We start from the raw sequence: 26,600 nt of genomic DNA, 5'->3' as shown, positions 1-26,600 counted from the left end.
CCTTCAACTTCTATTTTGATTGACTTTAACTTCCTCCTTTCCACCTGTGCCAGCAAGTGAAACATCCTCGCAAGTTTGTTTAAAAAAAAAAACAGGCAACATTTTCTCAATTTCAAGCTTTTAACCCACCTTGTCATCATCAGACCATGTCTTTCCTTCCTTCCGTGATATGGGGGTGTAGTTAGTAGAAAAATGTAGCTTTGCCCCTTTGGAGCTGAGCATGTTGCATGATCTGTCTGTCTGCCAGGCTGTCTACCTGAATATTTGCATCTGTCTTCCCCTTTGATCCACTCTAAGGCTGCTTTGCAAACCTTGCTGTCATGCCCGCTTTCTGTGCCGAAGAACTGGGACACTTCCCTGCTGTTTCTGTGGTGGGAGGGAGGGGGGAGGGGAGGGAGTGTCTGTATCAGTCTCAGAGTGTACATGCATCGGAGGCTGAGCGTTAATCAGGTTCTGCTGCCTCCCTCAGTGCACAGCCTTGGCGGCTGGTGCATTTTTGGTACCCAGCAATGCAGCACAGAAATTCCTCTGAAAGCCGAGGGGCTTTTGCAGATGCCTGACTGGATGGTTACTCCTTGCTGCTTTTTGGGGGGTGGGTGGGGGTAGGAGGACCCTTCTGCTGTCCTTCAGGCTGTTGCACAGAGGTGGCCTCCGAGTCCCCTTCTCTTCTGGCATGAGAAGAGGAGAATTTTTCTTTCCTTGGCTGCCGCGCTTGGGACCACCCTCGATGTGGCACTTATGAAATTCTCCTTTGCTGGATAAATGCATCCTCTTCTCCTCCTCTGTTTCCAGGGCTGAATTAGTTGACTTTCTAATCGTTATCCTTGTTTTCTCATTTCCCATTCCTCCCTTCCTTTTGGGGAGCGACCCACTTAGCCAGAATTAAAAATTTCTGGTTTTTAATTTGCTGACTTTTTCTCGGTCCCTTCAGCAGTGGGGAGTAAGCAGGTGCTTTTGGCTCTTTGGCTGGCCGCTTCCATCTCTCTCCCCAGCCCCCTCCCCAATCTGTGCCATACGCTTTGCAGACCTTGGGAAAGTGCCCAGTTTGACTCTTCCCTTCAAGGATGTGCAACGAGAGAGAAAAATGAGCTGCCTTGGGTAAGTGACAAAGCCGTTCTTTCTGGAGTGAAAGGTCTCTGGGAAATGGGCTTTGGGTTCCTGCCCAGGCAACTGAATTTTGCTGCTTCTGAGCATCTTCGTGAGCCCCAAATAGCTTTTGTGGACGGGAACATGGTGCTGGTGAGCGAGGAGGTTAAACAGTGGCAAGAAATATGGGGTTTAGACTTTTATTTCTGCTGCAGTTTGATCCAGGAGGGGAGAGTCCTTTGCTCAGAAACCTGCCACCCTGGGAGTGGGCTCAATGCCTTCGAGGGGTTCCTGCCACACTCCTCCAGGTCAAGATGGCAGAAGGGGCTGGGTCAGCTTGGACCATCAAGTGCTGGGGTGCTAGAGATGCCTGAAGTTGACCTTTTGGAATTTGGGATTTGGGGAAGGGAAATCGAAAGGAAAGAAAGCTTCCCTTTCTTTCTCCACCTTGGTTTTTCCTGCAGTTTGGAAAAAGAATGTTGCACTGATTTGGGGTTTTCAGAATGTATTGGCACTTTACACTCCGTCCCCTTCACACACACACACACACACACACACACACACACACACACACCAAACTTTTTCTTTCTTTACGAAAGTGTGGAAAAAAGAAACAAGTTGAACTCGAATGCATTGAATATGTAGGTTTTTAACTTTTCCTCTGCTTATGGAACGAAAAAGAGGTTGCTACACACACTTTGCTGCATACAAATGGCTGGAAAACTTTTACTCTTTTGGGGGTACCCTTTGCAAAGAGGGTGTCTTAAATGATAGGGCCCCACTCTGTGGTTGTGTATGTCAACAATGCAAATCTTGTCCAGTCTTTGTAACAATGTCTTGTCCATGTCCTTGAAATAAGCCACATTTCATTTCATGGTAGGTTTCTGCGAAGTGCAAAACCCTAACTAACCATCCAGTGATTTAATTAGTCCGATATCAAAATATTAATCTTACTGGGTTTTTATTTACATTAGCCACCCAGAATCATTGAGAGTCAGGCAGCATGCAAGTTTTAAAGGACTCAATAAGTGGATAAAAATGCCAGATCCAGTCTAAACCCCTGGCTGACTGTGGAAAACCATAACGGTAATATTTTATTCGCTTCTCTCTTCTCACTGAACTCACTGACAGTTTTACAGTGTTTTAAAGCCAAATGGTATTGCGTACGTATTACAGGGAACTTTTTTTTTTTTGACAATTCTTTTATTTTTTTATTACATAGACAACAATGGGAAAAAGAGAAGAAGAAAAAAAAAGGGGGAAAAAAACCCCCATCATCACATACAATATGTCATTTGATCACAGGTGCATCCCTACTAAGTTTATACATCCCATATCTCTCTGTTGTATATTTAACTTTTCATGATAGTCTCTGTAGTCTCTTCCAGTGCCTACATTTTACGGTTGCATTGTATGATTTATGAATTATGGTTTTGGGGAAGCAGTTATTTATTTATTTGATTAATTAATTGGTTTGTTATGGCAGGTAAGCAGTGAAAGTTTCAACAACACTCAGTTCTCAAAGGGTTTTACCTCAAGAAACCACGGTAAAACCAGAATCCTAACAATTTAATACGAGACCCTAAGGAGAATATTTGCAGATCGGGGTTGAAAGGAGGGGTCCTTGTTGCTCTCTGAGTTTGGCTGGTTTCTTGCAAACCCTTTGTTAGCCAAACTAGGTAACGACAGCAGTGCACGATGTTACCTAGTTTGGGTAGTGAAACATCTGCAAGAAAACAACCAAGCTGGAAGAGCCTCAAATACCCTCCCTTATCCGCAAATGCTTTTTTGACCAGCTGTGACTTTAGAATTCTTTGAAAGTCCTGTTTGGTCCAGGAAAGGGGAGGGCAGGAAATTTCACAGAGGGGAGCCATTGCCTTCTTCTGTGCTCAGAAGAAATGTAGCTTCAGTCGTTGCATCTCCAGTTTAGGAAGGGATCTGCAACATCAGTCTGTTGAAGACATGTTCCTGGATAAAATGATCGTGCACAAATGTAGAGTGAAATGGGAGAAATAGTCGTGCAGGTGTGCCCCATCCTTATGTTGTGGCCCACCAGCAGCCAGCGAGGGGGTTGGGGAGGAACATGGCCCAGTCCTGGAGTCTGGGAAAGGCTCTGAGGAGGGCCCTGTGTTGGAGGCAGAGAGGGGGCCAGGGCCGTATGCCAGTTATCAGCTGCCTTCAGAGTCAGACATTAGTGAGGCAGAAGAACAGCTGGAGCCTGTTCCCAGTGTGCGCATGTGCAGAGTTGCCAGACGACGGGAACAGCTAAAGAACTGGGGTCGACTTGGGAGTAAGGCCACAGATGGACGATGAATGCCCCCCCCCGAGGAAATAAAAGAGGAGCAAAAGGGGAGTGGAGTTTGCAGGAGACAATTAGTTTGCTTAATTGGTTCGTGACTCTCCGAGACTCCTTGCCAAGTTTTGCAGATATCGGCCTGTCAGCTCCCCAAATCAGATAAGGTCTGTGACTATGAATCCTCCCTTGAAAGACTTTGCTTGAGGTGAATGAGCAGAATTCACAGTCAGTTAATAAAAGGGGTTTTTGTCGGAACCAGGAGTTTACTTCCTGCTCTTGGGAAGCCTCGGTCAGAACAGCTTATGGGTTTCTAGTCTTTCAAGGAGAAAACACTCATGCCCTGTGAAGAGCAGGCCAACCAGATCAAGCCTTAAACTCTGTTCCACCACTATTAACGTGAATTTGGCAGGTGGGGAATATTTCCTTGCCCATCTTTGCTCTTGGAGTAGAAGGTCTTGCGATGTGCATTTCTCTGGCCCTTAGAAACATCTTATTGCTCCAGGTGATGTCAGGTAGAAGCCTTCCAGATACATTGGACTCCCTCATCCACAGCCAGTAAGATTGGGATGGTGATTGTAGCCCTTTAAAAAATTTTCTCAGTGTTATTTGATTAGTGATGGCCTCAGTTCCCTTGATCTGGCACTCATACGGTCATCCCTCACAGCATCTGGCAAGAAAGCGCTGGTGGAGTTGATCAACCTGCTTTTAAATCCGGCTCAGGAGATGCTTGGCATCATCCTTTCTATATCATCCTTTCTGTTTTTTAAAATCAAGCTAGCCACAATTCACCTTTTTTCCCCGTTCTTTCCTAGTGGGTTATACGTATTTGGAAACTTTTCCTGGAGTGGTAGAATAGAATAAACAGAATTGGAAGGGACCTTGGAGGTCTTCTAGTCCCACCCCCTGCTTAGGCAGGAAACCCTACACCACATCAGACAAATGGTTAGCCAACATCTTCTTCAAGTCTTCCAGTGTTGGAGCACTCACAACTTTTGGAGGCAAGTCATTCCACTGGATTAATTGTCAGGAAATTCTTCCTTAGTTCTAAATTGCTTTTCTCCTTGGTATTTTCCTCTGGGTGCTGACTTTCTTCCAATTGGTCTGCCAACATTTTCTCCACTGTGTTGTTAAAGGCTGGTTGGTTAGACCCCTTTCCTGATGCCAGCCCAGCCTTCTCGTTTTCAGAGAGGAGGCAAGGGGTGGCATAATCTTTCAACTAGACTGCAATTCAGCTGGTCTGAAATAGGGAATTGCTTTGGCGGGGGCTCCCTGCCCTAGAAAGAGCCTGGTATTTATTTTTACCTTGTGAGAAATGCAAGCAGCCTCCTTTCTCTCTCTGCTCTCCATCTCTAAGTGAGCTCGAATGCTTGATGTCAACAGAAATTCTTACTGTTGACTCTGCCAGTAATCAAAGGCTCCATCCATCTGTGTGGGAGCTGATGAACTGCTTTTAAATCAGGATCAGGCAAGAATTTAGCATCTAATCCCCCCATCCCTTTCTGCATGCCCAAGACCCCCTGGAGGCTGGAGCCTCCCCCAACCCCCTCCCTCCTCTCTCTGGCTTTGGAGGGGGGCTCAGCCCTGTGCTGGTTGCTTTTCCAGAGATTGGTTCAGAGGGACGGTATGGAGCAATTTGGGCCGAAGCGGTACTGCGCAAGGAGGGTGACTAATTGCTGTGTGGTTGGGGATTATTAATTAAAGTGTATTTTATCTTTATGATCTGACTGAGGAATGCAATCTGGTCTGGAGTGTTTTTGCTCAGAGTGATGAGCAAAACCAAATAAGTGAACAAAGGGATCATTGGGTCATTGGAAGTATTTCCTTTTGAGATGTTGGAAGAAATGTCCTTCTGGGTTCAGCTCCAAGTGGGGAAAAAGACAATGAAAACATGGAGGCTGCTTGGAAAGATGGTTCAATGGTGGACAGGACCACATGGCTTGAGTTGCTGGGGGGAAAAGTGATCACATGCTTCCAGATGTTGGGTGAAGAAGAGAAAAGGGCTTGCTGAGAGTTCCTGTTTTTATACTCTCTGTTCGGCCCCACCTCTCTGTTTCCTGTTCCTGTGTAAGGAATGTATTCTGATTGGTTGTCAGACTCCCAGGGGCAGGGCATGTGTGTGTTAGCTAACTGTGTAGGTTGTGTGTCTTTTGAGTCCCAAGCTCGGTTGAATTCCCAGATGCTTTGTGGTGAGTTTCTGTAGATGGCTAATCCTACCTTTGTCATGTAGAATAGCCTGGTTTTGGGGTGTGGCAGGGCAGGGAAGTCAAGGAAAAGTCCTGGCTGGCAGAAACAGCCTTAAGGGAAAAAAGTGATTTAGTTAGCTATTTTTGGATGGAAAAGACCATCGCCAAACTTGGTCTGTCTTCCTTTAAGTCAGCCTTGATTCTTGGCAACTACGTGGAAAAGTTCTGTTGGAAGAAATGTCCATCTGGGTTCAGCTCCAAGTGGGGAGAAAGACACTGAAAACAATGGTGGCTGTTTGGAAAGATAGTTTAAAGATGGTTTAAAGGACCACATGGTTTGAGGTTCTGGACAAAAAAGCACATAGGGGTGTGTGTCTGTGTGTGTGTGTGTGAGAGAGAGAGGGGGGGGGTAGGGAGGGAGGGAGAGAGAGAGGGAGAGAGAGAGAGATTTATACCCTCTGTTGGGCTTTGAAGTTGAGCTTGTATTCCGATTGGTTGTCAGACTCCCATGGGGCCATGTAGGGGTATCGTTGTAGGTTGTGTTTTTGAGTCCCAGGCTTGGTTGAGCCTTGCTGGGTGATGATGTAAGGAAAAGGCTTTGGGATTCATATTATGGGTCTGCCTGAAGGAGGTAGATCTTTGTATGTAGAATAGACTGACCTAGGCCTTAATGGTCCATTGACAAAGGGGGTGGGGAGGAGTTACTGCCTCCCTTTTAGGGGAAATATTCTGCCCTTTTAATATTTCCTAAAATATGTCATTTTCCTAGGAGAGGGATAGGTGTTAACTTCCTACAGTTCCTTGCCAGCATCTTTCAGGAGTGGTCTGCCATTGCCTTGCCCTGTGGGCTGAGGGGTGAGTGAGTGGCCTTGTGGCTAATGCAGAATTTCAGTCTTCCTTGTTCTCACCCCTCTGCCTCCACCCTTACCTCAGACTGTAGCTTAACAGAGCAACGGAGTTGGAAGGGACCTTGGAAGTCTTCTAGCCCAGCAGTCCCCAACCTCTCTGGAACCAGGAATCGGAGGTGGCACAGTGGTTAGAGTGCAGTACTGCAGCCACTTCAGCTGACTGTTAGCTGCAGTTCAGCGGTTCAAATCTCACCGGCTCAGGGTTGACTCAGCCTTCCATCCTTCCAAGGTGGGTAAAATGAGGACCCAGACTGTGGGAGCAATATGCTGACTCTGTAAACCGCTTAGAGAGGGCTGAAAGCCCTATGAAGCGGTATATAAGGCTAACTGCTAACTGCTACTGCTATTTCATGGAACACAATTTTTCCATGGATGAGGGGAGGGGGATGGTTTCACATGCAGCCTAGATCCCTCCTGTGTGCAGATGAAACTTTGCTAGTTCACCCACAACTTGCGTGGTCTGGTTCCTGGCAGCCCATGGACCACTACCAGTTTGTGGCTTCGGGGTTGAAGACCTCTGTTGTAGTCCAGCCCCCTGCTCAAGCAGACGACCCTATACCAGTGATGGTGAACTTTTTTGGCACCAAGTGCCCAAATCAGAAAATGCGTGCACGTGCCGGAGTGCCAGAATCCCAAAGACCAGATGGCCGGCACACACATACCTGTTTTGGGGGCATTTGGGGGGCTGTTTTCAGGCCATTTTCAGGCTGTTTTCCGGTGCTCCAGCGCCTGCAAAGACCAGCTGGCTGGTGCGTATGTACGTGCCGGAAACCAGAAGAGCAGCTGGCGATGGCTTGCATACCCAGAGAGGGCTCAGCGTGCCACCTCTGGCAGGCATGCCCTAAGTTCCCCATCGGAGAAATGGCTGTCCAATTTGTTCTTAAAATCTCCAGTGATGGAGCACCCACAATATCTGAAGGCCAGCCCTTCCACTGGTTGATTGTTCTCACCCTTAGGAAATTTCTCCTTACTTCTAGGTTGCTTCCCTTCTTGATTAGTTTCCATTCATTGTTTCTTGTCCTGCCCTCGGGTGCTTTGGAAAATAAGTTGACTGCCTCTTCTTTGGGGCAGCCCTTCAAATACTCGAATACTGTTATCGTGTCTTCCCTGGTCCTCCTTTTCATTGAACTTAAGATGGCCTAAAACTGAACCAACTTCTGAAAAACCTGGGATTGTCTGTTAATGAAGATGTGTACCTGAGCATAGCTAGGTTTGTGCACAAACCCCACAGAACATTTCCAGGGTTCTGAATAGCCACATTTATGTTCAAATCCCAGGTCTCATTAGACAGGAGAGAGTGCCGGAGATACTCCATGAAGGCTTGCAAAATTAGGGACTCATTCAATCAGAGCCCTTCCCTGCAGCTAACATATTAAATGTGTACGTGCAGTGTGTTGTGTTAACACACTGCTTGCAAAATTAGGGACTCATTCAATCAGAGCCCTTCCCCGCAGCTAACATATTAAATGTGTACGTGCAGTGTGTTGTGTTAACACTGGGCTTTCCTGTTCTGAAATGTTTTTACATTGAAGAAGGTAGCCATTGGTGGGAAAGAGAGAGACGTTTGTAGAGAGGTGGCGAGGTTCAGAGCATAGCACTGTTTTTTCTGGTGTGTACAGATTACACATTAACAGAGTTGGAAGGGACCTTGTAGGTCATCTAGTCCAACCCAATGAACAAGCAGGAGACCCTACACCACTTCTGACAAATGGCAGACCAGTCTCTTCTTGAAAGCTTCCAGTGATGAGGCTCCCACAACGTCCGAACGCAACTTTTGTTCCATGGGTTGATTTTTCCCACTGTCAGAAAATTTCTCCTTATTTCCAGGTTGAATACCTCCTTGATCAGTTTCCATCCATTATTCCTTGTCTGGTGCTTTGGAAAATAGCTTGACCCCCTCCTCTCTGGGTAAGCCCCTCAAATACTGGAAGATTGCTCTCATGTCTCCCCTGGTCCTTCTGTTCACTAGACAACCATGCCCAGTTCCTGCAACCGTTCATCATATGTTTGAGCCTCCAGTCCCCTCATCATCCTGGTTGCTCTTCTCTTCTCTTTCTAGAGTCTTAACATCTTTTTTTATAGTATGGTGACCAAAACTGGATGCAGGATTCTAGGTGTATGAATAGCAGACTAACAGAACAGTGAAATAGAATAATATGTTATTACATTAAAACATATTCACTCCTACCCTTCAGGGGTGGGTTCCTGTTGGCATTACTGCCGTTTTGGCACACAAAATATTTTGCATGTGCATGCTCACTTTGTGCTCTGTGCGAATGCGCATTTGCACTTAAAAAGGTCTGCGCATTAGAAAAGAAAAAAATTAAAATTTTACAATGAAGATTGCATGTGCAGAACCGAAAATCAAGATGGCACCGCCGAAGATAGAACTGGTTTGAGGGCGTGGCAGGCCTGCTTACTACCTACTCATCTGAACTGGTCCGAACTGGTAGGAACCCACCTCCTTTCCAGGCTTGGCGAGTGCAGTGGATTTAACCTTCCCAAAGGGAGGCTCCCTGGACCAATGTCCCCCTTTCCCATCTCTTCAATAACAGAAATCAAAAGTGTGTTATTTATAGGCCACGGCAGGAATGAGAATTCCCCTGTGTTTCTCCCCATGCAAAATGACCTGTGCTGCAGCTTCTGATTACTGTTGTGGAAACAGGCGCAATAGAAAGGAAAGGCTTCAGGGCCGGGGCTGGGGCTGAGGAGGGCAGCTTAGGAGAAGTGGGGTGCTGCTTTGAGAAGGACAGCAAATGAGAGGGAGTAAGAACGAAAAAAATGAGTGAGAACGAGTGAAGGATGTGTGAAAGCCACCGGAGAGAAAGCGATAGGAAGGTCAAGAGAGACAGAGAGAAAAATATATAATCCGTGATTTGCTTTAGGTGTGTGTGTGTGTCTTTCTGATAAAGCGAGAGAAGCAGGAAGCCCCTCCATCAAGGGTGGGTTCCGGCTTCTGTTACTGCTGGTTCGCTCAGGGGCGTGCTTTGCGCACATGCTCAGTAGCAAAAAAAAAATTGCTTCTGCGCATACGCAGAAGCAGAAAACAAGATGGTGCTGTCTTTGGTGCCGCCGATAGAACCAGTTCAGGGGTGTGGCCAGCTGAGTTACTACCTACTCAGCCGAACTGATCCGAATCGATAGGAACCCATCTCTGCCCTCTACCCTGCAGATCCAGTGGTGACTGATGGCCAAACCCAGGTCAAGCTGTCTGTCAGAACTCACCTCCTTCCCCTTCCCCAGTCTCAGTCCCAACTCAACCAGGGAAAGCCATTGGCAGGCGCTTTCTCTGCCACCCACAAACCCACCAATCATCCTCTTTTAATAATCCCATAGCAGAGGTGGTATTCAGTGGGTTCTGAGCAGCTCTGGAGAACTGGTAGTGGAAATTATGAGTAGTTCGGAGAACCAGTGAATACCACCTCTGGCTGGCCCCACCCCCATCTATACTCTGCCTCCAGAGTCCCAGCTGATTGGGAGGAAATGGGGATTTTACAGTAACCTTCCCCTGTCATGCCCACCAAACCACGCCCACCAAGCCACACCACATTCACCAAGCCACGGCCACAAAACTCGTAGTAAAAATTTTGAATCCCACTACTGCCACATAATCCCTTGCGGGGTGGAGTCTGGGCAACTGAATGGAGCTGAGTGATTACAGGCCGGATGCCCTTCCTATTGCCAATGCGGAGTTATATTCGGCAGAGATATTCTCAGTGTGCCCAGAGAGAGAAATATCTGTCTCTACCTAGGATTGAACTCACAGCCCCCTGATTGTGAAGGAGAGCTCCACCTCTAGGCCACTGCACCACACCCACAAATCCACCAATGGCCTTCCTTAACTTGTCCAGCGTTAAACCTGCCAGGACCCTCTTACTGAGGCCAGAGGGGGCTTGGCCATCGGGCAGAGCAGATGTGGCTGAGGTTCCTGTGTGCCCCTTCATGGGGCAGGGAATTAAATCTTTCCTTGGTTGACGATCACCTGAGAAGGACTTGGATGGAGATTTGCTCTTTCCTTTTACCAACTGGGTAAGGTAGATTGATTCAAGATGGCCCTGGTACCCTTTGGGATCAACGCTGACACTTGGCAGTGACTGCAAAATGAATGGATTCTCACAACACACTAAGCTACGAGGGAATGTAGACTGGATTTCCTGGTGGGAGGGGCTGCTTTCCAGAGAGCATGGTCAGGAAGAAGCGGGTTAAAATGGGATTCTCAGAATATAGCTAAAGCCAGGGGTGTCCAAAGTTAGCCACTTTAAGACTTGTGGACTTCAACTCCCAGAATTCCCCAGCCGGCTGGGGATTTCTGGGAGTTGAAGTCCACAAGCCTTAAAGTGGCCAATTTTGGACACCCCTGGCTAGAGTGATGCAGGCAGTTGCTTTAATCTGGCAAGACTCTGTCTGTAAGTATGTATGGAGCAATACAGAAACTACTCAGAAGTAACTCCACTTCGTCTTAAGGCCTGACGCTACCATGTTAAGCATGAACTGGGTCGATTTATACCTTTGGAAACAGCTGGGCCTTGTGCCCCTCCCCTCCTCTGGTGTCCAGCCCCAGGGAAATCAGAAAATCCGGGCAGTTCAAATTAGTATAAAGATTTATTTATTGCAAGCTTAAGCTCTTTCTCTACAGGAATTTGAATTACTAGCAAATTGGTGATAGATAAGAGTCAACGGAATTCAAGGTGGGCTGGACTTAAAATTTCTTGTAGGTGCAAAGGGACTCAAGGCTGATGTTGTATTTGATGACCCCTCCCTCAAGGCTTAGTCTGGTCACCCCAACTTCTGGATTTGAAATTAGTTTCTCTCTAGTCTAGATGCTGCGAGAGCAGAGAAGTCTTACAAGATCCAAAAAACGGGGGGCGGGGGGGAGAGAGAAGGGGAAATCAGACTATGCCACAGGGTTGCTATCTGGCTGGTTGATGGAGGCCCAGGTCAGTCAGATGCCTCATTTTGGCAGGCCTGGAGTAGGCAGAGCTCCCATGTCCCAGGACAGCTTGATTTCCTCAGCAAGGAGCCCTGTTAAGGGGGCCACGGGGGAAGTTGGGAGGAAGACTTGAAATCTCTGTCTCTCCCTTCCTCCCCCTCACATCCTCTCTCCTTCCCTCTACCTCTTTCTCTCCCCTTTTTCCCTTCCCTTCTCTCTTTCTTTCCCTCTCCCTTCTCTCTCTCCTTCCCTCCCTCCCTCTCTTTTCCTCCCTCCCTCTCTCTTTCTTCCTTTCCCTCACCCTTCTCTCCCTCTCCCTCTCTTTTTCCCTCCCTCTCTTTCCTCCCTCTCTTTTCCCCCCTCCCTCTCTCTTTCTTCCTTTCCCTCCCCCTTCCCTCCCTCCCTCCCTCTCTTTCTTTCCCTCCATGTCTCTCTCTCCCTCTCTCCTTCTCTCTTTCTTTTCCTCCACTTCTCCCTCTCCTTCCCTCTCTTTCCCTCCCTCTCTTTTTCCCCCTCCATCCCTCTCTTTCTTCCTTTCCCTCCCCCTTCTCTCTCTCTCTCCCTCTCTCTTTCCCTCCCCCTCTCTCTCCCTCTTTCCCTCCCTCCTTCTCTTTCTTTCTCTTCCCCTTCTCTATCTCTTTCCCTCCCTTCCTTTCCCTCCCTCTCTTCCTTTCCCTTCCCTCCATTTTCCTCTCCCTCCCTCCCCCCCCATGCTTCCCATGCACAATCTGCCTTTGGAAAGACAAATGCCAATTGACCAACTTATAGAGAATTACTCGGAATGGAAAGGGGAGCATTCTATTTAGGGCCTCCCATGCATGCAATCTTGACTTTTTTGACCGCAGGCCACCTTGCTTGTCTGGTTCCGGAGAGGTGCACCACATGCCCTCCCTCCCCCACTTCTAGGCAGTGCTTTTAGGGAGAGCACTGGAGCTGGGTTGCTTCCTGTCCACTGGGGGGGGGGTGTGATACCCTGGCTGGCAGAGAATTGAGCCCCCCTCCACCCCTGCCACTTTCCCTCCAGCTCTGCTTGGCCTTCACCCCAAGCCCAAGGAAGGATGGCAATGGAAGCAGCTGGCTGTGCGCACAGATGGGATTAAGCCAGGGAGGAGATTGCAACTGGGATTGGAGATTTATTTATTTACAGATTGATTTAGTCCCCATCTTAAATAACAACAACCCATAGAGACCAAGACCCCAACACAAGTACTCTCCCCCCACCCAGTGCCAGGCCAAACAGCCTCCAGCTCACACCCTTTGGCAACCTTTGAGGGAGGGGACCTGGGCCAGGAGATGAATGGGAGGTGCTATCCGCCCCCCAAGGAAGATAACACTAGCACCTACTGCATACCGTATTTTTTGGAGTGCAGGCGCATCTTCCCCCCCCCCAAAAAGAGGGTGAAAATCTCTGTGTGTCTTATATACTGAATACAGCATTTTTGGCCTCCTGAAACCCCAAGTGAAAAACGGGCCGTTTTTTGCTCATTTTTGGCCCCCCTCCAGCCCCCAGGAGCACTTTGCAGGCCTCTCAAATTCTCTGCATGCCCCATTTTTCCATGAAAAACAAGGCATGCAGAGGTTTTGGGAGGCCTGCAGAGTACAAAAACGTGTTTGTTTTTTTTAAATTTACCTCTTCAAAATCTTGGTGTGTCTTATACTCTGAAAAATACGGTATATCCTGGACTTCAAAATAAAGCAGATTTCAGTAAATTCAAGAGCAGCCATAGGTAAGTTACTTTCTAGCAGCAGAAGCCAACAAGAAAAGGAAGCCAAGATGGTTTGGAATTCCTAAACAAGGAGATACAGGTAGTCCTCTGCTTACAACAGTAACTGTTTAGTGACCATTCAAAGTTACAATCGTGACTTATGTCCAGGGGTGGGTTTCTGCTGGTGTTACTTCTGCAGTGATTCACTTAACAACGGTGGCAAGGTCATAAACTGGAGCAAAACTCACTTAGCAAGCGTTTCACTTAGCAACAGAAATTTTGGGGTCCATTAAAGTCAAAGACTGCCTATATTCAAAAGTCCAGTTTCAATAATTCCAATGATTGCAATGAGGTTGGTCAAAAGTAATTGTGGGGCTACCAAAAAAAAAACTTCAAGAAAATCTGAAAACTAACCAGGCAGAAAAAGACCACAGAGGTGGCTTCTGGGATTCTTTTCTACCCCTTTCATCGTGTCCACAGATCTATGTTGTATGTGCATGAAACATGTATGTGTGACTGGGAAGAACAGGGGGCTTAGAATGGATAGTCACCAACATCCAGAGTTGCTGCCCAACTGCAGCCGCTCTAATTGAATCTACCTGGGGGAATTTTAATGGGGGGGGGTGTTGCGTCTTCTGGTTGCATCCCACCCATTTCAAATGTACATTTTTTTGCTGGCTTCCCCACCCAACCGAATAACAGAATAATGAGCCACGGTGGCACAGTAGTTAGAGGGAAGTACCGCAGGCTACTTCTGCTGACTGCCTTACTGGCTCAAGGTTGACTCAGCTTTCCCTCCTTCCAGGATGGGTAAAATGAGGACCCAGACTGTTGGGGGCAATGGGCTCACTCTGTAAACCACTTAGAGAGGGGCTGTAAAGCACTGTGAAGCGCTATATAAGTCTAAGGACCATTGCTATTATAGGGCTGGAAGGTACAGGGCGGGGCATAACCTTTTCCTAGGGGGTCACAGCAACACTTGTAATAACAACACAAATAATTCATACACCATTTGAAAGCCCATCAAAAACTGAGTTTATTGACACGATTTAATAGTCAGTATGACCACCATTAGCCCTTCGAACAGCATTCAAACGAGGTGGATAAGAACACAGCAAATCTTCAAACAGTTCCGTTCGATTTTCCAGATTTTTCAACACAGTTTCCAAATTCATTCTCAAAGTTTCAACCGAATATCGATTTTGACCTTGCTCCTGAATCATCAGAGCTTCCACTTCATCCTTAATTATGGCCCCAATGTTCTCTGCCGGATTGAGATCTGGCGAATTTCCCGGCCAGACGTCATTGCCCCAAAATTCGACATTGTTTTCCTTTAACAATTGCTGAGTCGCATTTGCACGCATGCAAGGAGCTTTGTCATGAAGAAAGACAGCCTCATCAACCACCAAGACATTGTCTGGATCACTGAGAAATGGAATGACATTCTCCAATAAAATTTTCTCACGGAAATAACTGCCATCCCAGGATTCCCCTTTATCCTTCAAAACCCAATGCAGTTTCTTGGCTGTGAAAATGACGAAAATCCCGATGCAAGTCGGATTGCGAACGATTTGTCGATATCGTTCATGTTTGGCGATGTCGTCGACGTCTTTAGCCCAAATTCGATCGTTCTGGAAATTCGGTTTTCGAATGGCATAAACGAAGAATTCGTCAGATGGCGCCAAATGAAGAAAATCTTCCTCGGTCCATTCAGACAACCAATCGCACAACCAAAGCCGATCTTGAACGTGTGTTTGAGTTTTCAATGGTTTGCAAATGACGTGGAATGGCTTCAAACCTTCTCGTTCTCGATATCGGCCGATTGTCCTTTGATCAACTCGTTTTCCACGAATTTGAAGGATTTCTTGGGCCACTTTTCGGTTTCCTTTTCGTTGTTTGCGACTGCCAGTTGCAATGATGGCTTTGCTTTCTTGGGACAGTTGCAGAGGACGCCCTTCTCCAAATTTTGTGAAACATTCTTGGGCTGTTTTGTTCCAATTATCAGTAACCCAATCCGGATGACGTTTCAATTTGTTTGCAATCCATTTTCGATTGATAAACGTCGCTCCAGCATCGCGAGCCTCTCGAAAGGCAATGCATTTTATTCTGTCAATGATCCTTTGTTCTTCCGAATCGAATTTTCCAGCCATTCTTAAAGCAAATTTAACATTTAATAGCTCATTCAATTCAGTTTTTTATGGGCTTTAAAATGAGGTGTCGCGGAAGTTGTAAACTGCTGTCGATCTTGCTGTGACCCCCTAGGAAAAGGTTATGCCCCGCCCTGTACTGCGGAGGTCTTCTAGTCCAACCCCCTACTTGAGCAGGAGATCCTATACTCATGATGGTGGACCTATGGCATACGTGCCAGAGGTGGCACACAGAGCCCTCTCTATGGGCACACCTGCCACTGCCAGCTGCCCTTCTGGTTTCTGGCATGCATGCTGGTCTTCGTGGGTGCTGGAGCACCAGAAAACAGCCCATAAAATGGCCTGAAAACAATCTGGAAAATGGCCAAAAGCCTTGGACAGAAAAAAGCCCAGAAAACAGCCCAAAAAGCAGGCGTGCAGGAGCCGGCCAACTGGTCTTTTGGGTTTCCGTACTCCAGTACGCATGAAGATCAGCTGCCCAGCATGCATGCATGTGCCAGAAACCTGAAGAGCAGCTGGGAATGCTGGCCAGCTGGTCTTTGGGTTTCTGGCAGTTTGACGCACACACATACATATGCATGCATGCACATTCCGGTTTGGGCACTTGGTGCCGAAAAGTTTCGGCATCACTGTCCTATACCATTTCAGACAAATAGTGGCACTTTCTCATTCTGCAGCCATCCTGCACACTTCAGCATCACCCGCGTGGGCTGACACGCAAACTCTCTGCGCTTCCTGCTTAAGATTGAAAACAACCCGAGGCTCAAGATTGTTGCCCCATCTCTGTGCCAGCAGCTAGCTCTTCTTATCTCTCTTGGCGAGCCTCGAGGGTCACATCCACCTGGTGGTCAAATCAGCATGCAGGCAGTGCTCCTGCAGGCTGGACACTGCTGGTGTCCGGGAGAAGAAAGGACACAGAAGTAGAATAATAGAGTTGGAAGGAACCTCAGAGGTCTTCTAGTCCAACCCCCTGCCGGAGCAGACAACCTTATATCAATGATGGCAAATCTTTTTTCCCTTTGGTGCCAAAAGCATGTGTGTGTCGACGCTCATAAACTAATGCCTCCCTTGCAGGCCCCACCCACCATTTTTTGTCCCAGGAGGCTTCAGGGAGGCCTGCTAGTACCAAAACGGGGTGTTTTGGTGCTAGCAGGCCTCCCTGAAGCCTGCTGGGACCACAAATGGGGGAGGACCGCATCTCCACACACCCCCTGCACATGTGCGCATGTCTTTCAGCAGAGACCAGAAAATCAGCTGGTCCGCAGAGGCGCGCATGTGCCTGCACATTAGCATTGACCTGGGCAACAGCTTGCGTGCTTGCAGAGATGGTTCTGCCGGCCACCCGTGGCTCATGGGCCAAATGTTTGCCCTCACAGCCCTCTATCATTTCAGACAAATGGTTGTCCAATCTTTTCTTGAAAACCTCCAGTGTTGGAGCACCTGCCACTTCTGGAGGCAAGCTGTTCCACTGATGAATTGTTCTCACTTTCAGGAAATTTCTCCTTAATTCCAGCTTGGATTTTTCTTTAACGAGCTTCTTCACAAAGCAGGTGTTTCTTCCCTCGGGTGCTTTGCAGGATAGTTGGCCCCCTCTTCTCTGTGACAACCCTCCAAATATTGGAAGGCTGCTATCATATCACCCCGAATCCTTCTCTTGGTTAGATTACTAGACCTACTTAAATCTGGTCTGATGCCATTTTCAGAGAGTTATCAGCCTTACCTAAAGACAGCTTAGGTTCTTTCCCCTAATTTCTTTCCAACAGTCTGTTAAATTGGAAGGAATAAAAAGAGCTTTTTAAAATAGGCTTAAACTAAAATGGGAAAAAATATTTCCTAAGAAAATATATATAGTTTTCGTAGATTTTCCATGGGTGTAGGTATGCTGGTCTTGTTGTATTCGGATCTTTTCCTGTGTAAGATTGAGATTGTCTTAGCCAAAAACACCAGCCTGAGGATGGCGAGTGAGGCTTCACTGAAACGTTGCCAAGACAATCTCAATCTTACACGGGAAAAGACCTGAAATACAACATGGCGACATTCGACAAGATCCCACTCGTCATCCTCAGGCTGGTGTCTTCGGCTTTGTGCTTGTGCGAGCAAAGCGTGATCGGAGCTGCCATCCCTCTATAAATACTGGTGTGTGTGTGTGGAGTACTGGCTTTGTTGCTGTAAGCGGATTGGTTGGCTGTGTTGTAACATCTTGATTAGTTGACTTGACAACACCTAATCAAGATGTTACAACCCGAATACAACAAGACTAGCGTGTGTGTGTGTTTATATATACACCAACAGCAAAAACGCCAACAGGTAACTCATCTTCTATTTTGATTCAATTAGTTGCTTCACCAATAACAGCAAAAAACCAAGAAATTATAAAGGGCAGAAAGTAGAAGCAGGAGCTGAAATTTGAGACTGTAAAAACCTGACTGTTAAAGATATATTTAGTTTGAATATCCAGGGCCAGATAAATTGCATCCTAAAGTACTTTGCTGATAATCTGCCATGAATTTTAATGAATTATCTTTGACAATTCTGGAGAATTGTGAAGTACCAAATGAGTAGAGAATAAATTATATCTTTGTCTCCAAAAGAAAGGGGGGCGCGGAGATCTGAGGAGTTATAGTCCAGAGAATCTGACATATGTACCAGAAAATTCTAGAACAGCTCATGAAGAAATTGGTTGAAAACAATGTGAAAATTACTATATCAGCATAGATTTGATAAGAATAGACTAACTTCATTTTCCGCTTGGCTAATTTACCTAATAGATTATGGGAATGCTGATAGACATAATATGCCTTCAACAAAACATTTGAGAGCGCTTGTGCTGATTAGCAAGTGAATTAAATGTGGGCTGATGGCATGACAACAGCTGGCTCAAAAATCAGAGAATATTCATCATTATTATTATGTAAAACAGGAGAGAAATATTGAAGAGAGGTTGAAGGAGCTTGGTCTGAACATAGAAAACAATAGAGTTGGAAGGGACTTCAGAGGTCCTCTAGTCCAATCCCCTGCTCCAATGATGGAATGCAATTTTTTTTACTACCAGTTCTGTGGGCGTGGCTTGGTGGGCGTGGCATGGCATGGCATGGCATTGCATGGCTTGGTGAGCGTGGCAGAGGAAGGATACTGTAAAATCCCATGTTCCCCCTGATCAGCTGGGACTCGGGAGGCAGAGAATAGATGGGGTCGGGGCCAGTCAGAGGTGGTATGTACCGGTTCTCCAAATGACTCAAAATTTCCATTACCAGTTCTCCAGAACTGGTCAGAACCTGCTGAATACCACCTCTACCCGGCTCGAGCAGGAGACCCTATATCATTTCAGACAAATGTTTTCCCAGTCTCTTCTTGAAAGCCTCCAGTGATGAAGAACTCACAACCTCTGAAGGCAAGCTATTCCATTGGTTGATTGCCTTAGCCGTTAGGAATTTTCTCCTTAATTCTAGGTTTCTTCCCTCCTTGGTTAATTTCCATCCATTGTTTCTTCTCTTGCCTTTTGATGATTTGTGGGATAACTTGACTCCCTCTTCTTTCTGGCAGCCCCTTAAATATTGCAACATTGCTATCATGTCACCCCCTGGTCTTCTTTTCATTAGAGAGAAGACAGGAGGAATCTGAAATGCTAAAAGGAGGTCACCTAGAAAGTAAAAAACTGGTGTGGTTTTTTTTTTTTTTTCATTCCAGAGTGCCAGAAATGGAATGAATATCAATTACAGAAAAGCAGACTCTATTTGAATTTTTGGGAAAAAAATAAATCCTAATAATAGGAGACTGTGACATTGGAGCCTGTGGTGGGTATCGCTTTCCCCCTGGAGGCATTGAAGCAGAAACTAGATATTTTAATTTGGATTCGTGCGCTGAACAGGGCTTGAACTGGAGGCTCCCTTCCAAATTCTGGGATTCTGCTGCAGTGTTGGAGGTTCGTTCTGCACTCTTCCAAAAGAGGACCTTTCTCCTTTAGGTGACAAGTAGGGAAGGCGTTTAAGTGAGGAAAAAGGATTGATGTCTCGGTTGTCTTAGCACAGCAGGGCAGGGAGAAGGAAGCATAGCCAAAACAAAAATGGTCCAGTGAGGCAACTTTCTACTGGCTCAGCTCAAGAGTAAAATCCTGCCAATCAATGGATACAGTACTCAAAAATATCAACATAAACTAAACGATAAGATACCTATGTGGGCAATTCCCAAACATGCAATAGAGAACATAAGTATAGCACAAAAACAGGATGTAACTACATATAGACAGCTTCTTACTATAGAAAGAGGTGTATTACAGCTAAAACCCTTGAATGTACTAAAAGAGGAAAAGGCAATCCAAACATGGTTTCAGTATGGACAGTTACAGGCCAGATTGAAAAAAGATCAGAAAATTGGTATTACGCAAAATGAGGACAATCTACTAAAACAAATTAGGGATCGAAGTCAAATGCATATAAAAAACCCAAAATCTGAGAGAGAATTTTTATAAGATGTTTTATAGATGGCATTTAGATCCTAAAAAACTGGCCTCTATGTATCCGAATTTACAACCTAAATGCTGGAGATGTGACTGTGCTGATACTACTTACTTTCATATATGGTGAACTTGTAAAAAGGTTAAAGCATTTTGGATAAAAATATGGTAGATTTTGCAAAATGTTCTTAAAAAAAGGATAAAGTTTACCCCTCAGTTATTTTTGTTAGGTATAATTACTGATTGTACAGTTGTAGAGATTACCTGATTTTGCATTTAATAACGGCAGCAAGACTGTTGGTGGCGCAATACTGGAAGAAAGAAGATTTGCCTACTATTCAAGAATGGACATTAAAAGTAACAAACTTAGCAGAGATGGCTAAAATATCAGCATAGCTTCAGGATCACTCAGATGAGAAATATAAACTGGAGTGGAGAAGATTTATTCAAAATAAATACGGGACTAAGAAATTCCAGATAGTTTATGACTGAAAAAGCGAGGAATGATATAATCTGTTTAGAGTTAGCCTAACAAAAGAGGAGTTAAAGCACAAATGAAAGTTGAAGCTAACTTTCTTTTAGTTTATTTTAGAATATGTTTGTTAAAGATTTATACCTTGTATTTGCTCTGGGAACTCGGGGGTGGGGAGGGTGGGGTGGGGTGGGGAAAATATAGCAAAATATACCAATGGAGAAAATAAGAAATGAAAATTTGGTGTAACTTTGAAGGGGCAATAGAAGATACTGTTTAATGTATTAAGAAAAAATAAGTATAAAGATGGAAAATAATGGAAGAGAATAATTTGGCTGAAAGTAAAAACAAAACTATGATGTAATTGAGAGGATATAAAAGAAAAGACCCAGACAACTCTTTGTTCCTGTAATGTGTATAATTTGTATTAAAAAATAAAAAAACCTTGAATGGGAAAAAAAAAAGGAAGGATGTCCCAAGAACGGGCTTTGCAAGGAAGGTGGAGAACCAATATAGAACCAGGAGACATTTCCTGACAGAACAGTTCATCAGTGGAAGGGATTCCCTTCAGAAGGTCTTCAAGGAGAGATTGGACAACCATTTGACTCTAATGGTCTAGGGCTGTGATGGAGAACCTATGGCACGCATGTCCAAAGTGGCACGCAGAACCATGTCGCTTGGCATGTCCATTCCTCTTCCAGGTTTCTGGCACGCATGTGTGCGCAACGATCAGCTAGCCTTCATGCATGCGGCAGTGCCGGAAACTGGAAGAGCTGGTCTTCCGTTTTCCGGCACAAGCATGTGTGCTGGTCAGCTGATCATTGTGCACACATGCACCAGAAGACTAGCTGGCTGTGCACATGTGTGCGCTGGAAACTGGAAGATCATTTTTCAGGGTTTCCTGCTTGAGCAGGGGGTTGGACTAGAAGATCTCCAAAGCCCCTTCCAGCCAATGTTCCCTCTAATTTTTTTTCCGTGTGAGCGGAAAAGTATAGTGTTTGAGCAGCACATTGCACATTTTCATACCTGAGCACCTGGATTTTTTCCATAGATGTCACCCAAGACAACGAACTTAGTGTTATTTGAAACTCAATTCTACCATGTAAATATCCATTAAGTAACGAAATCTCCCTATACAGGTAGTCCTCAATCTACGACCATCATTGAGCCCAAAGTTTCTATTGCTAAGGGAGACATTTGTTAAGTGAGTTTTGCCCCATTTTACAACCTTTCTTGCTACAGTTAAGTGAATCACTGCGGTTAAATCAGTAACCTGGTTGTTAAGTCAGTCTGACTTTCCTACTGACTTTCCTTGGCAGATGGTTGCAAAAGGTGAGCCCAGGACACTGCAACCATCATAAATATGAGGCAGTTGCCAAAGATCCAAATTTTGATCCTATGACCATGGGGATGCTGCAATGATCATGTGTGAAGAACAGCTGTAATTCACTTTTTTCAGTGCTGATGTAGCTTTAGTCATTAAGTGAACTGTTGTAAGTTGAGGACTATACTTTCCCCCTTACTATCCAATAGTCTGCAGTGATATTAGCAAGTTATGAATAAATTACCAACTGATATAGATTAGCAATTGGAGCACTTAAAGAAGCAAACAAAGAGGGGAGAGGAAGGGAGGGAGGAAGGAAAGAAGGGAGAGGGAGACAGAGACAGAGACAGAGGGAGAGACAAAAAAGGAAAGAGGAGAAAGAGAAAAAGAAAGGGGAGAGGAGGGTGGGAGAATAAGAAAAAGAGGCAGAAAAAAGAAAGAGAGAGAAAGAGGAAAGGAAGAAAGAAGGAAGGAAGGAAAGAAAAAAGGAAGAAAGAAAAGAGGAGAGGAGAGAAGAGAAGGAATAGAGGCCAAAAAAGCAAACAAGGAAAAGTAGGGAAAAAACTTTCACTGGAAAACACTATTTTTTCCATCAGTGCAAAACTTTCCTAAACAAGGTTAATTTTCTGGATTTTGACTTTCCGGTCCAGGTGGACCAAGAAGCCTTTATTTTCTTTTTCTAAAATCAAAATCTGCAGAGCACCAGCTCAACTCCCCTTCCTGCGAAAAAAAGTGCTGTGTCTTGAGGGTAGTTTTGAACCAGGTCTCTTAAATCCTAGTCCAGCGCCTTAACTATTAAGCCCCTCAAGGAATGTGTAAAATAGCCCTTCCTAGGGCTTCGTCCTGTTTTTTGTCAGAAGTAAACTCTGGTAACAAATGGGGAATTATAATAACCCCAATCAATTTTGCTTTCTGTAAACTGTGTCTCAAATTATTAAAATGTCACTGCCTGTTTTATAATTTCAATAAAATTGTTAGAGACACATGATTCTTTCTAGCATGATTTCATACAAAAGCATTTTAAAGGTTTTAATGTGTTATTGAGAATAAATGAAGATTAACATTAGGCATAGAATTATAAAGTCTGAGTGGATTAAAATAGAATTCAACTATTATCACAGTACCTTCCTACCACTGTATGGCTCCAAGGTCCAATACCCTCATGTATTGTAGATCCAAAATGAAAGTCTCTAAGAATATGGGTTATTGTGAGGGGTATTTTTTTCTCTTAAGTTTTTTAAAATTAAAATTTCCTAATTGGTGCGTAAAATATGTTGCAAAGCAAGTCTCCAGCTTCTTCATTTCTGCATTCTGAAATATTTTTTCCTGTGTGAAAGCTATTCATAAGTTGGTTTTATTCCTGAATATCTAGTAAATAAGCTTATATTTCTCCTATATTCTGAAGTTATACCAATCTTCTTGTGTTTTAATTTCAGACATAACATTTTTGTCTCTGATTGCATTGAAAAACAGAAGAAACAGATAATGTTAGAAAACTTGGGAGTCCCTATTCGGGCGGGGGGGGGGGAGACGATGCTGCTGCGCCCGGGACCCCTCCTGTCCCTCGGGGCGGCGCTGATGTCTCTCTTGTGGGGCGGGGGTTGCGGGGAGTTCCTGGAAGCGAGGAGGTGGGGGGGGGAGATAGCCAGGGTCTGCGTTTGGATCTTTCTCCCGGCCTCCAGCTCTTTCCCCAGAAGGAAACGCCTTCCTTCCTCCGCGTTACGCTGAGCCTCGTTTAAAGGCTGCGGTTTTGAGCTCAGGCAAGATGGGAACAAAGGGGGGGGGTTGCACAGAGCTTCTTCAGCTCTGACAGGATTGTGGGGAATGGGAGGTTTTTTATGCCTTGCGGACAGCTGGGCATTTGCATCCCCCACTTCCTAACTCCTCACTGTTGCAGCCATTGCTGGTCCAACACGATTTTCCTCCCCTGGATGGCAGCGGAGCCCCAGGGCTGCTTCTTCTGCGTCCGCTGGACTGTGGGGCTGGGAAGGGGGTGGGAAGAGCGGCGGGGCTGGCTGTGGCCGGTGGTGGCAGGCTGGTTCGCCTCCTCCTCCTCCAACAGGCAACAGCACTGCCGGATCCAGTGGTAGCCGCCTGCAAAACGTTTCCTTTACAGATTTTCTCTGTGCGGCAGATAGAAACTCTGCGCGGGGCTTTCTTGCAAGGTGCGCGGCCGCGCAGGCGCGCACCTTAGAGGGAACAGTGGCCCCGGGGCTCCGCTGCCATTCCTGCCATTCGCTGAGACATCAGTGCCGCCCCGAGGAACAGGAGGGGTCCCGGGCGCAGCAGCATCGTCTCCCCCCCCCACCCGAATAGGGACTCCCAAGTTTTCTAACATTATCTGTTTCTTCTGTTTTTCAATGCAATCAGAGACAAAAATGTTATGTCTGAAATTAAAACACAAGAAGATTGGTATAACTTCAGAATATAGGAGAAATATAAGCTTATTTACTAGATATTCAGGAATAAAACCAACCTTATGAATAGCTTTCACACAGGAAAAAATATTTCAGAATGCAGAAATGAAGAAGCTGGAGACTTGCTTTGCAACATATTTTACGCACCAATTAGGAAATTTTAATTTTAAAAAACTTAAGAGAAAAAAATACCCCTCACAATAACCCATATTCTTAGAGACTTTCATTTTGGATCTACAATACAGGGCGGGGCATAACCTTTTCCTAGGGGGTCACAGCAAGATCGACAGCAGTTTACAACTTCCGCGACACCTCATTTTAAAGCCCATAAAAAACTGAATTGAATGAGCTATTAAATGTTAAATTTGCTTTAAGAATGGCTGGAAAATTCGATTCGGAAGAACAAAGGATCATTGACAGAATAAAATGCATTGCCTTTCGAGAGGCTCGCGATGCTGGAGCGACGTTTATCAATCGAAAATGGATTGCAAACAAATTGAAACGTCATCCGGATTGGGTTACTGATAATTGGAACAAAACAGCCCAAGAATGTTTCACAAAATTTGGAGAAGGGCGTCCTCTGCAACTGTCCCAAGAAAGCAAAGCCATCATTGCAACTGGCAGTCGCAAACAACGAAAAGGAAACCGAAAAGTGGCCCAAGAAATCCTTCAAATTCGTGGAAAACGAGTTGATCAAAGGACAATCGGCCGATATCGAGAACGAGAAGGTTTGAAGCCATTCCACGTCATTTGCAAACCATTGAAAACTCAAACACACGTTCAAGATCGGCTTTGGTTGTGCGATTGGTTGTCTGAATGGACCGAGGAAGATTTTCTTCATTTGGCGCCATCTGACGAATTCTTCGTTTATGCCATTCGAAAACCGAATTTCCAGAACGATCGAATTTGGGCTAAAGACGTCGACGACATCGCCAAACATGAACGATATCGACAAATCGTTCGCAATCCGACTTGCATCGGGATTTTCGTCATTTTCACAGCCAAGAAACTGCATTGGGTTTTGAAGGATAAAGGGGAATCCTGGGATGGCAGTTATTTCCGTGAGAAAATTTTATTGGAGAATGTCATTCCATTTCTCAGTGATCCAGACAATGTCTTGGTGGTTGGTGAGGCTGTCTTTCTTCATGACAAAGCTCCTTGCATGCGTGCAAATGCGACTCAGCAATTGTTAAAGGAAAACAATGTCGAATTTTGGGGCAATGACGTCTGGCCGGGAAATTCGCCAGATCTCAATCCGGCAGAGAACATTGGGGCCATAATTAAGGATGAAGTGGAAGCTCTGATGATTCAGGAGCAAGGTCAAAATCGATATTCGCTTGAAACTTTGAGAATGAATTTGGAAACTGTGTTGAAAAATCTGGAAAATCGAACGGAACTGTTTGAAGATTTGTTGTCTTCTTATCCACCTCGTTTGAATGCTGTTCGAAGGGCTAATGGTGGTCATACTGACTATTAAATCGTGTCAATAAACTCAGTTTTTGATGGGCTTTCGAATGGTGTATGAATTATTTGTGTTGTTATTACAAGTGTTGCTGTGACCCCCTAGGAAAAGGTTATGCCCCGCCCTGTACATGAGGGTGCCTTAGCACCTTGGAGCCATACAGTGGTAGGAAGGGACTGTGATAATAGTTGAATTCTATTTTAATCCACTCACACTTTATAATTCTATGCCTAATGTTAATCTTTATTTATTCTCAATAACACATTAAAACCTTTAAAATGCTTTTGTATGAAATCATGCTAGAAAGAATCATGTGTCTCTAACAATTTTATTGAAATTATAAAACAGGCAGTGACATTTTAATAATTTGAGACACAGTTTACAGAAAGCAAAATTGATTGGGGTTATTATAATTCCCCATTTGTTACCAGAGTTTACTTCTGACAAAAAACAGGACGAAGCCCTAGGAAGGGCTATTTTACACATTCCTTGAGGGGCTTAATAGTTAAGGCGCTGGACTAGGATTTAAGAGACCTGGTTCAAAACTACCCTCAAGACACAGCCACTTTTTTTCGCAGGAAGGGGGAGTTGAGCTGGTGCTCTGCAGATTTTGATTTTAGAAAAAGAAAATAAAGGCTTCTTGGTCCACCTGGACCGGAAAGTCAAAATCCAGAAAATTAACCTTGTTTAGGAAAGTTTTGCACTGATGGAAAAATAGTGTTTTCCAGTGAAAGTTTTTTCCCTACTTTTCCTTGTTTGCTTTTTTGGCCTCTATTCCTTCTCTCCTCTCCTCTTTTCTTTCTTCCTTTTTTCTTTCCTTCCTTCCTTCTTTCTTCCTTTCCTCTTTCTCTCTCTTTCTTTTTTCTGCCTCTTTTTCTTATCCTCCCACCCTCCTCCACTGTTCCCTCTAAGGTGCGCGCCTGCGCGGCCGCGCACCTTGCAAGAAAGCCCCGCGCAGAGTTTCTATCTGCCGCGCAGAGAAACTCTGTAAAGGAAACGTTTTGCAGGCGGCTACAACTGGATCCGGCAGTGCTGTTGCCTGTTGGAGGAGGAGGAGGCGAACCAGCCTGCCACCACCGGCCACAGCCAGCCCCGCCGCTCTTCCCACCCCCTTCCCAGCCCCACAGTCCAGCGGACGCAGAAGAAGCAGCCCCGGGGCTCCGCTGCCATCCCAGGGGAGGAAAATCGTGTTGGACCAGCAATGGCTGCAACAGTG

The 26,600-nt window shown here is 45.4% G+C and overlaps 1 protein-coding gene across 1 annotated transcript in view; it reads left to right on the top strand.

The window, feature by feature from the left end:
• Positions 1-395: 395 nt before the first annotated feature.
• GRID2IP (Grid2 interacting protein) overlaps positions 396-26,600 on the top strand; it is a 93,745-nt gene continuing 67,540 nt past the window's right edge. Inside the window, exon 1 of the mRNA XM_087729255.1 lies at positions 396-1,098. Within this exon, the coding sequence (XP_087585381.1) occupies positions 1,085-1,098 (14 nt within the window). The 5' untranslated portion in view covers positions 396-1,084. The remainder of the gene's footprint in view (positions 1,099-26,600) is intronic.

Source organism: Thamnophis sirtalis, unplaced genomic scaffold, assembly GCF_051295495.1.
Source record: "Thamnophis sirtalis isolate CommonGarterSnake01/CBP01778 unplaced genomic scaffold, rThaSir2_p1.2 scaffold_14, whole genome shotgun sequence".
In the NCBI taxonomy this organism is placed as follows: domain Eukaryota; kingdom Metazoa; phylum Chordata; class Lepidosauria; order Squamata; family Natricidae; genus Thamnophis; species Thamnophis sirtalis.
Note: the sequence above shows the minus strand (reverse complement) of the source record. Positions and strands in the feature narration are given on the sequence as shown.